General features: G+C 38.7%; 1 protein-coding gene across 1 annotated transcript in view; it reads left to right on the top strand.

Annotated features, from left to right (window-relative positions):
* The window catches only part of LARGE1 (LARGE xylosyl- and glucuronyltransferase 1), a 288,235-nt gene that overhangs the window by 73,974 nt on the left and 201,968 nt on the right, over positions 1-12,293 (top strand). The window contains exon 3 of the mRNA XM_083824334.1: positions 8,521-8,707. Coding sequence (XP_083680460.1) covers positions 8,602-8,707 — 106 coding nt within the window. The 5' untranslated portion in view covers positions 8,521-8,601. The remainder of the gene's footprint in view (positions 1-8,520; positions 8,708-12,293) is intronic.

Here is a 12,293-nt window from a genome sequence, read left to right on the forward strand (position 1 = left end):
CAGGGGACTTGCTAAGTACTTTATTATTTCTCCACCTTCATCTAATTGCAGAATTAAAGCAACTTCAGAGAACAATGGTGATGATAATGATGAGATCAGTGATACTACAAAAGACTGAAGTTCTCATACAGAGAAACAAGGAAATGTTAGTGAAAATCACTACAATTTGAGGAAAGGCGGGGAGAGAACAGCAACTTTAAGCTCACTGCCCTGTTTCTATAGGCAGACCACTCCTTAGATGATAGTTTCTAAATGAAGAGTAAAGATCTACCCAAATTACAGGTTGGTTTGAAAGAACAGTATTCAACCTAATTGAGCAGAAGATTGGACTAGATGACCTCCAGAGGTCCCTTCCAACCTAAATTATTCTATGATTCTATTGAAATGCTAACTCCACACGTGGAATATTTGGATTCTGTAGTAAGAGCTTTTATCATTGTCTCCTCTTGAGGCTAGTTTCCACGGCTTTGTTCAGCTTTGATAACACCTTTTGTACTCTTTGTGTAATTGGGTTAAACTCTCATGCCATTCTTGTCTAATACCTACATTAATCTGTGTAGTGCTGAATAAGAAGCCATGAGAAATCTGTACTTATAAATTCTGTTTTTTCAAGCCCTTGTCCAATGTTCAAGAACGCTCCAACATGCAATAATCTAAATCCACAGCTGCCTTCCCTACTCAAAGAAAAAGAAAAAAAGTGCTTGACACCACATTACCACATTCACATTATTCTACAAGAAAAGGTTGTCCATCGATGTTGTGGACTCTCTCTGCTTGGAGATCTTGAAAAGCCGCCTGGACATGGCCCTGGGCAGCCTGCTCTGGGTGGCCCTGCTGGATCAGGATGTGTTGGACCAGATGACCAGTTCCTTCCTACTTCTACCGTTCTGTGAAGAACTTTGCTTCTATGTCAGCTGAAAAGGAGTGGAGGGAAAGCACCTTTCCACTCTGCCCTGTGAAAGCCTAAGGAAATAGTCCTTGTAGCATGTCTGGATGCTGTAATACTTAAGAAAGGATAAATACTGACCTCAACGCAAAAGGGTTCCAGCAGGAAACTTACCAGAAAAAGCTCACAACTCACGGTGCTGTCTTATGCTCTGCAGTAGCATGGAAAGAAGTGTTGAAAGACTGGATAATGTCCTTAGTAAATCAGCACTGAAATTGTGGTGAAGGCTTTGTTCTCTGCTTTCAAGCACAGTCAGATATTTATAGGAGTTTTTTTTTTCCTATTTGCCAATTCCTTGATGATTCCAACATGAAATTCCCAGTAATTCTTGAAAATTTCATTACATTAGTTGTTCTATTTGTGTATAAATTTGATACAAATATTTATGGTGTTAGTAATATTTAAATTCTGTAGTAATGAGGTGAATGCTGTGGTGCCTATATAAGAATTCAACTCCTTTTCCATTAGTTATGAGAGATTCAGTCCAAATTTATGGTGAACTGATGCAGGTTGAATTGATCCTAGTGAAGCTTATATTGAATTATACTAGTTAAAGGTTTAACCTGAAATTTTCTGCATGTTTCACAGTGTAGTTGTTTATGTGCGTTACCATCCATGTATCCACATTATTATCCATGTATTATCTAGTAGATCACAGCTGGAATTTTTGAGGATTTAAATTGAATGACCACTGTGTATTCTGTGTCTGGTTACAAAACTGTAGAATCACCAAATCATGGAATGGTGTTTGGGAGAGATCACTGGAAATTCTCTAGTCTGACACCCTCCTTTTAAGCTGGGCCAATTAAAACATGGCTCAGGGCCATGTCCAATTGGGTTTTGAGTGTTTACAAGGATAACGGGTCATGACCTCTGTGTTTGTGTCCTTCCTTGTACTGGGAAGTCCAGACATGCGCACAGCAATCCAGCTGGGTCTCACCAGTGAGTAGTGGGAAAGGATCCCAGGGAGAACTCCATGTATTCCTGCTGATCTGACATACAGAGTAGTTGCTTCTCCTTGCCTTCTCGACTGGTCTTTCATAAAGAGCCTATATCCATCCTGACCACATCACTCAGCATACCGTGGTTGCCAACCTAATCCACCACTTTCTCATTAGTTGGTTGGTTTTAATGTACTTTTTTTTTTTTTTTTTTTTTTTTTTTCCAATTTAAAGCTCTCGTGACAAGTTTGGCCAGCCAACAGGAAAAGGCACTTTTGCCTAAGTGGTCAGATGAATCCCATCTCTTCCTAGCAGTCACCTGTCTTGAGTGAGGGTCCCATGCTTGTGAAGTCAAAATCCCTCTTGTCAATGCCAGCTACACAAACAATTTTTTGACCTGTAGGATCTATCCACTCTTCCTCGGTTTCTTCCCCCTCACTGTCAGAGTCGAGGAGATAGACTCTTGGTGCATTGCTTTTTATGAAATAATGGTATTAAGAAATCTGCAAGTATAACATCAACTTCTTTCCATATGACAAGTAAGGAGCCGCTCTAAGTGTGTTACTAATCCCTGTGTAAAACTAACCTATAGTTGGAGATCTGTGTAGTAAAATAAAGGTGTTTTTGTTTTTGTTCTGTATTTTTTTTTCAAAATAGGACTGCTTCATAGAGAGACATGGATTCTTCTGTTAGGGAGGAGCACTTGAAGCAATAATTGTTTCTCCTGGGCAAAACTTCCTCATGAATCTTTAATCAATTTCCGCATTAGAGCAGCTCTGTACATAGAAGATTCTAATGAAGGTAAACATGGCTTCTGAATAAGCATCCAAGTACTTCAGACGGAAAGCAAAGTAGTAACATCAAAATCAGAGAGAGGTGTTACATATGCATGTAGCGACCTGCTTCTGAGCTAGGGACCACTTTGTCTTCTGTGTGGTTGCATGTACGCTATATGTAAGAAAGGGAAATAACGAATGCACAAACCCCTAACACTTCAGTAATTAATTATGAAGGAGAAAAATGCCCAGGTATCCTGGCAGGGAGATCAATGATGCAACAACATACTGATGTTTTCTTCCAGCCAAGAACAAGCAGCATGATATTATTTTAACTTCTTTTTTTTTCCCTCGTGCAAATATTTCAGGTAGAGGGGCCTGAAATGCATGCAAAGATGTGGAGCTATGCCATTTTTTTAAGCCTGAAATTCAGATATGTAATAATGTTGTGGTCTGAGTATAAAACCATGATTCTGGAGCAGAATTTTTTTAGTACTGAAAGATTCTTTACCCCAGTTATTACTTCTGGTCGGCCATGATCTCCGCTATGTTCATAATTCAGTGACATTGGGTTCTCAGTTCGTAAGGTACTTTGAGTATGCATGGAGAGTATCTTGTTAATCTTCTGCCATGTGCAAACTAAGTCAGGTCCTTTCACTCTCTTTGGACTTTGGGGAGTCCTGAGATAACCTGGGGAGTCAGGAAGTACTGGTGCTGTGTGCTCGTACAGGAGAGGATCTGGAGTAAAGTTGAGTTTGGAGAACTCATTGAAAAACCAGTTCAGTAGCTGCTCTGACAAATAATTATCATTCTTGGGGTGCAGATGAAATGTGAATAACAGCCAGGGTTGATCTTTCTGTCATGAATGTGTTTGGTTGCTGCTCTCTCTTCTCAAATGATAGATTATTTTTTCTGCTCACATTAACACTGACATAGTGGAGGCTTAGGAAAAGTTTCATATCCTGTTAATCTTAAATTGTGTTCTTCCTTGATATTAAGTTTTAAAGTTTCAGGCTTTCCTTCTTTTGAGCAGCCTTGGCTTGAAAGGTAAAATGTGAAAGCATGTTATTTACTTACTTCTCTCTGTCTGTGACCAGACTACTGTCAGGATAGCTCCCCAGGCCTGCAGTGGCATTGCTTCCAGCCCTGCTACCTGGAACCTTCTAGAAAGCTTTGATTAATGGGTCACTAACAGAATTTTCCTTGAGCCATGGCACATATTGAGTGAAGATATAACAGAAAGTGTCAATCCTGTGTGCCCCCAGAGCAGTTAGCACGGCAGAACTCATTTGTGCTGTCAACTTACTAGCTATTTTCTCTCTTACAGATAGGACTACTTTCTTGTAACTAGTTGAGAAACAGTAAATTTGGTAGCATTTGGAAACTGCTGTAATCTGTTCCTTTTAAGTGGCTTCTGAGGGGGATGCTGAGTCTGAATTTATTCCAAATCCTTCCTTCAAGTCACAATGCCATTGGACTAAGAGTCTGATACAGCAGAGAAGTTCTCCAATGCCAAAAAAATTTACACAGTTTGGGAGCTAAGGGAGCCTTAGATTTGTTTCTGTGGCATGTTCTTTCATGTGGGAGAGAGAGAAGAGTTTGGTGAGGGAGAAGATGGTGTTTTCCTTTAAAGTGATAGTTCTGTTTTAATAACTCGAGAAGTGGAGTATATTAGCAAAGGGGTGTTGAATTAAATAGAGATTTACAATATAATTCTACTGTCTTTTATTGCACTATATTGGGTTTGTTCCACACCCTACCTTTATGGTACCAAACTCTTCTCTAGTATGGCAAAAAAATCTGTCACTTGACAGCCAACTTCCAGAACTGGACTACTGCAGAGCTTCAATCCTCTTAGAAGACAGAAAACAGACTGTCAAGGAGTAAACTTGTTATAACCCCACATTAACAGTATTTTAAAGTAATGTACAAAGATACTGGCTCAGATACAGCTTTTTTTTTTTTTTCTTTATTTGTATTTTGAGTCTGGTGAAAAACTGAAAAATCACTCTTAAGGGATGGATGCTACGTTGACACAGAGCCAAGGGGGAAGCTTTACAGTAGAAATATTCATTGACTCTGTGACTGCAAGTGTGGGAAAGCAGAAAGAACTAGATAACATTAATTCAAGAAACACAGCAAAGCCAAGGCTCGGGATTGGTGTATAAACAGCTTTAACTCTGCATATTCATTTCAGTGGCTCAGAAAACAAATGGAAGATTACTGGGATAAGATTAACTGTAACAAATGCAAGGAAATGTATGAAACAGTTGGAAAAGCTTTTTATAGTAGAGCAGTTAAATCTAGTTAATTGTGTTTGATTTTTGTTTTCATAATTACTTCCATTGTTCCACTGAACTCCTGCTGAATGTCCGACATAGTCAAGCTGTCATGCCATAATTGAAAAAAAAAATGAATAGAAACTGAATACCAACGTGATTAGTGTTGTGTTACATGCTTTTAATGTATGTGTTGCTCATACTGGTTTAGAGCTGCCTCACACTTAGCTGAGGAGATAATCCTTGATTTAAAACAAAGCGACCACTCTGACAAGGTTAATGGAAGCGTTTAACCATATGCGAAGGTAACGAAAGGCATTCAGTTCACTGTTGCTACGTGGTAAGAAGGTCACGAGTAAGTCTTTGCAACGAGAAACCCAATTTATTTTAATTCCCACTGTGACCTCTCACACAGGCGTTGTCCAAGCTAGTAGCCCTTTATAGCACTGTTAGCAATAATCTAGCTGGCCTGAGCTTGCTGTATTACTTACTGTCTGTCAGCGTAGCCCAGTAAGTTTATTTGAAACTACTAACATTAGGCAATAGATTAGGAGGAACCACTAGTTATTTTGTGATTGGACTCTCTCACCTACCATGGGACTGCTTTCTAAGTCCTCCTAGGCAGGTGGAGTCTGGAGGAGCAGTGGGTGCTGTAGGAGAGGTCTGAAAGGCAATGGAAATGAGCATGGTGCTACCCTGTTCTGTGCTCAGCCACTGTTGTCACTCCCTCTCCTTTCGTGACAAATACCAAGCTGTCATCTGCTGGACTGAAGGAAAAACTCAACTGCAGTACCTTCTTCCAGTGTATTTGAAGATGGCACATTAGGTAACAGTTTTACAAGTAAAACGCATAATAAATAAATGATTGAGTCCAAAGCTTTTCTTTTAAGCTAAACACCTTCATTACCATTCATGGACCTTTTACAGAATTACTTATGTATATTTTGCACATGATGCATTGTCTAGTTTGGAAAAAATGCTCAGCAGGTGTGGTGATTTTATTCTCTGAAAACTAGTATCTAAGAATCAAGAAGCTTTTCACAGCTTTAGGAAGGTGAGGAGATAGTAGAAACTTCTTCTGAAATAGCTTATGGCTGTTTTCTCTTTTAAAGCACTATTAAATGAAGTACTTCAACATTTCCTAGAGTGATCCATCACAAGCTGACTTGTCTATGTAGGATTTTCCCAAGTATCTTCTTAGTTAGATAAAAGATGTGCATGAGTGTGCAGAATAATGTGGCTTTTTTTTTCGTTTTCTTTTTTTTTTTTTTCTGAAGGATGACAATTTGTAGAAGACAATGTCCCACTTCCCTAGCTTTCCTTTGCAGATGAATTGGGAGTTCAGTGTTGCTCCTTATATTTAATTTGTTAAGGTGTTCTACATTCATGGGCCAGAAAAGTTTCATCCTTCACATTGCCCAGTTCAGAAACTTCACTTTCATGGGTAATTAAAAGAATATTTAGGAAAATCAGTTAATTTTTTTTTCTTAAATACGCAGCTTCAGGATAATCAGTGCATTAATCAGTGCACTACCACTACTATACCCCAGACTTCAGAGTCTGGGTGTCACTATCCTGAAAGTGTGTATCAGTTTACCTGTAACTGCATAATTTCTGAAACATTTAGTTTTGTCTCTGTTGGTTTTACGGGCATCATTGGTAGGAGCAGTGTGTGTCCAAAGCATGTTGCATTGCAAAATGTTACTATTGTAAAATGACACTGCTTGTAAGTTAATTTCTTCAAAGATTATTTTTATATGCACAGATTGATGTTAATGGTGCACTCCATGATGTTACCGGGGGGGGGGGGGGGGGAAGTAATTTAGTAATTTCTACTTAAAGTAGGTGATTCTATGTATAGCAAGTGTAAAGCACAAAACCCAGGAGAATCATCTATGTTTTTCAAGTAGTCATGTAAAGGACTCTCTTCAGACTAGCTGTACAAGCTATGTGATGCAAGGAAAAGAAATGAAATGTAATCGTTATCCAAATGAAGTGAATAAAGATAAGAGTCCTCCACAATTTATCTACCAAATGTGTGTCTCTAACACAGTGACTCCAACACTACAGTTGTTAATATTAAGTCTGTCCACATATTTTCTGCAAAATCTCTGTGATGAGGCATTCATTGAGTAGAAAAGCTGACACAATGCAATGCTTTTTCTGCTGGCTCTGGACAAATTATATTCCATTTTATCAGTTGCAAGGTCAGGAGTGCTATCATGGCTCTTAAACTGTAGTGTAGTAAAGTGGTCTCTATTGAACATTTGAGGAAGAGCTGTAAGTTTGCCTGATTATTGTAGCCAGGTATCCCCAGCAGCCAAGCTCTTTGTCTGAACCCATTTCTCTTGTCTATAATTCTCTTTTTCTTGCTGTAATTTGATTTCAGAATTGACTTTCAGTGCAATATACTTGGGGTTGCAAAGCTCAGACATATTTTCAAGGCACACAGTAGTTATTGCTAATATGTCTGTGTAGAAGTGCTTTAATTGCTGATTTCAGCTCTAGTGCTAGTTTAAGCACAAGCCAAAAGGTGCTGTTATTAAACACCTTGTACTGCTAGAGTCTGTGCTTCTTTCCCTGTCATGCTTGTACACCAATTCTTTTTTTTTTTTTAAATTAGGAAACATAAGCCCTTTCACACAAAACATGATTTTTTTTTTGACTTAACATCTCCCTTTTCTTTTCTAACTCCTGTAGTCTATTACTAGCCTTTCTGGACTTCCCTGTGCTTTCTTCCCTTTTCAAAAAAAAAAAAAGGAAAAAGATGTGAAACATTATCTTTGCGCCCTACATACCTGCATCGGTATGGCAATATTCATTCTCCTGTGAACTAAAATCATCAGATTATTTTTGCTATCTCAGCCTCTGTGAAATGCAAAACAATTATTTTAGACAAATTAAGATCGTATTTGTAATTTGGTTTTGCTCATAAAAATGGTGGTACTTTCCTGAATCCTCTTCTTTTCTTACAGCGTAGTTTAGAACTCCTGATACCCACTGTTTCTGACTAAACAATCTTCCTTTTGTATTTTCTCTTTTTCCTTTTATATAGTTCATCAGCATTGCTTTGCAGTGATCAAAGTGGGTTATTTTAATAACACCCCTCTAACCCCAATTTTTACCTTTCATTTTCCAATCACTATCTGGAGTTCATGACCACCTGCAGCTGGCTCATTGATTCACTGGTGTGACTTTAACTCTTCGGTAGCAGGTGAAGACATATGGGTGGCTTTCTCTTATCTAACCAGGGGTACCACACTGTGTATGCATCAAAGGATCCAGAGTTTCTTTAAAGTGTGGCAAATAAAAACAATTAAAGGTAATGTCTCTTTGTAAGATTAGCTCAGTGTGTCTTTAGGTGATATGATGTGTTTTACTGACATACTGTCCTGCAGAGGACTTCTAAAACTTGCTATATTATTAAGTAGTTACGCTTAATGTTGAAATGGGTACTGCTTTGCAATTGCTGTAACCCTATTTTTAGTTTTGATCTTTTAACTCTTTTGGAATGTTGGCTATGTCTACATTTCTGTAGAGAGATAAGCTGTTAAAACATTTTCTCCTTTACTTTTCAGGGAGTAATATGTGGGAGGCTGTGGACTATTTGCTTCCAACATAGGAACGGCACTGGGTTGGGAATCTGCACTCCTGAGAGAATGCTGGGAATCTGCAGAGGGCGACGGAAATTCCTGGCTGCCTCTCTGACTGTCCTCTTCGTGCCAGCCATAACGTGGATTTATCTGTTTGCTGGGAGTTTTGAAGGTAGGAGGAGAGTAATGGCTGGGGGGGAGAATGTGTTAAATGATTGGTATCAGAGCAGGCAAATGTAGATCAGTCATCACTGGTTTTATTTAAATAAAGCTAGTTCAGCTTGCGTAGGAAATGGCTCCCCAGGTGCAGATTTCAACAAAGGGCCTTCCTTACCATGTTCTCACTACTTGTTCCATTTTCATCTAATCTTTGAACTTTTACAAAAATGCAACAAAAAAAATCTGATTTCCCCTTACTTGTTTCTTCTCTGTGTTCCCCGATTTTTAAAATTTGATTTTACTTTAATTAAAATTAATGCCCTCTAAGATTTTACTTTAATTAAAATTAATGCCTCATTTCAGATCTGCACTTAATACTGTTAAGAAGTGTTTAAAAAGTTACCCATATTTATTTTGGGCACTTCTTACACAATTCTTGTTTTTATGGATGTGTGTGTGAGACCTCATATGTCTGGATGATATAGGCCACTGAGTCTGATTTTGGGACACTGAGCAGGGTGTGTATCCTCCTCCAGGAGCATGGAGGGTCTACAGCACAAGTCAGGGAAAGGTGTCTAGCATGGTTCTTTGCGTGGTGGACTCTGCTGGGTAATGGTTTCTCAGCTGCAGGATTTCTCTTGTCCTGTGGCCTCACATGCAAACGCTACTGCTCACTGGACCAGGGAACACACTGGTGCTACTTACTTTGTGGAATGTGAGATTGTGCAGTTGGACTCTGCTCTGAGAGGTGTAGATGTAGCAGGAAACGAAGCATGGAACAAGGGCTTCTACACAGCCATCACATAGCATGCATGAAAGTTGATGGAGCTTTCAGAGTACAAGGTTTGTTCAATACAATTTCCTGTATTCTAACAATTCTCCACTCTTATTATGATGCTGCTGCATTGCCCTTTGTATTTGTGCCCACAATCCATGCAGTGGTGCCTGATCGTCTTCCAGTCTTGGGGTGAGCATGAGCATGAATATCAAAATGGAAATATGTGCAGCCCAGCTGTTGCAGTACTGGTTGTGTTCACCAAAGTGTTTCATCTCACCTGTGTAGTGATTAATTCTTCAAAGGAAATGTCAACAATATCACGTAAGCCCAAGCTTAAGACCAGACTCCGCACTGTCCATGCTACCCACATAAAAACTTAACTGATTCAGGTTTAATAGCTCTCAGAAGTGTGAAAGCTTGTAATGGGCTCAATTTCAGTTTTCAGGGAATCTGAATTTGTTCATAAGGATGGGGTGTTTACTACCTTGTCCATCTAGAGATATTTCACATTTGGCTCTCCTAAATATAATGTAAAAATACACAGCCTGAAGCTGTGGCTGAGTAGCCAGCAGAGTGCCTGGGAAGTTCAGTCTAGGACTTGCTGTGCAATATAAGCCTACTCTCAAGACTGCTGTCACCTTACAGGACAGTGCTGTCACTATGAACATGCTTGAGATGATCCATTTTCATTTAGGATGTTCTTCTATTAGAGAAGACAATAAAATACTTGTATTACTTCTCGGTCTCCTTCCTGCTTTGGAGCTATATCCAGGTGCTGGATTCTGCCCATTTTCTTCTGAAGATACGTAGAAATATGCTATACCCTGCTTTCAAAGTTGATACTGTGAAATGTCTTATGGGCTTCCAATTTAGTTATATAGTGCCTACCTGGCCAAAACTTGCAAGCACATGAGGCTTTTGTCTTTGTTCTCCTTGTATGAAGACTATTAGTTCTGGCCACTGCCTCCAGACGCTTCTTATGAGAGAAGGATGAACACATGAAATTAATGAATACCTAAAGCATATCTCTACGTAAAATCAATTTGAATCCAGATCCCTCTGGGTGGCCATTGGTTGCTATACCTGGAGCAGCTATCCTTCGTCTTCTATATTCACGTGGAGAACCTCAAGTTTGCCTTTTTAATTGTCCTTCTAATGAACTTTTTTTCCAGCCTTAAGTTCAGTGCTGATACTTTGGTTAGGTAAGGTTAGGAAATGTTTTGTCTCTTACTTCTTGTTACTTAGTAGCTTTTTTAAAAAATGGAGCATTTTATGTTTGGCAATAGCTGCACTATTTTGGCAAGCTTAGAAAAACTATTCAGCTTCTGTAGTTATCTTAGCAGGAGGAAGGTGTTTCAGCCTTTTAAAAATTGTTCAAACACTAAGTCTGATAATTTTGAAAAGTCATTGTTTTAAATGTCAAGCAAGCTTCTTTTATGTAACCCTGGCTGAGGAATTTGTGCTTGGTTTCAAAACAAAATTGGATTCCAAGTTAAATTACAAGTAAGAACATCTAAAGATTTTCAGTGTATATTGAATACATTTTTGAATTAGTTATATGCCAGGTACAGATATTTGCTTATGCAAATTTATTTGGTATCTTAAAATTCTACCTTAATGGGCAGTAACTCCATGAGCTCATTCTAGAATGAAACACTTATAGGATTCACATTAAATTGAAAACATACAGGGCGCTGGCTGCATACTTGAAAACTAATGATCTAGCAGTCAGAAAATACTGATTTTGTTTGATTTTTAAAAGCTGAGCAAATGCGGGCCTCACCTTTTTGCTTTTAGAAGAATATTATGCTGCCTTGTTGTAATGACTATTTTAATTGTGTCCACAATTGAAAATGGAGTACTGCTTCAAATTCCTGTGTGTGTAGAATCCTTTGTTTTTACAGGGAGCTCAATACAGATCTTGAAATTTGCTGCTACATGCTATTTGAGGTGACTTAAAGCTCTCAGTGTGAATTAATCTTAAATGCAAACCAGGGAGCAAAGCCCATTACCGCTTAAGAAGCCATGCACTTGAAAAGGACTGCAAATGATGTAAAGTTAGTAACTCTTTCCATTATTTCTCTGTCTGGTTTCTTTTTATTTTAATTTTTGCATGGGGGATGCTTTCATCTTTGTTTATTGGTTAAACATTAGAGTAAGTTGAAATATTTATTTAACCATTTTTCTAAACTTGTAGGTATTATGGGCAGAGAGTTAAAGCTGTTTTGCCAATTTATCTGACTTTTTTTTTTACATCATTATGAGTCACACAGTTTGCTTATGTTTTAATGTCTTTATGTATACTTGAGTAAAAAATGCCTCGCTACAGCACAGTGCCTTGATTTGAAATCAGCAGGAGCAGAGAGTCCTCTACAGCTTCTGGCACTAGGTTTCTTTGGGTAATCACAGGTAGTGCTAGAACTTTTCAGTTCATCTGGTTTCAGATTCAAGTAAATGGTTCTTGTTATACTTTTCTCCTCTAGATTAAATACATTCTCACGACCTAGTATTTTTATAAACTAACTGAATTATTCAGATTGGAAGGGACTTCAGGAGCTCTCTGGTTAAACTCCTGCTCAATGCAGGGTGCACTTTAGGGTCAGGCCACATTTCTCAGAGTTTTATCCAGTTGTGTCTTGAAAACCTCCAAGGATGGAGACAACATGGCCTCCTTGAGCAACCTGTGCCACTGCTTGACTGTCCTCAGGTGGAAGAGTTTCTCGTTATATCTAGTTTGAACCTTCTTTGTTTTCGTTTATGGCTGATGTCATGCATCCCCCACAATGTGTCACTGTGAAGAGCCTGGCACTGTCTTCTGGCA

This window comes from Anser anser (assembly GCF_964211835.1).
Source record: "Anser anser genome assembly, chromosome: 1".
In the NCBI taxonomy this organism is placed as follows: Eukaryota; Metazoa; Chordata; class Aves; order Anseriformes; family Anatidae; genus Anser; species Anser anser.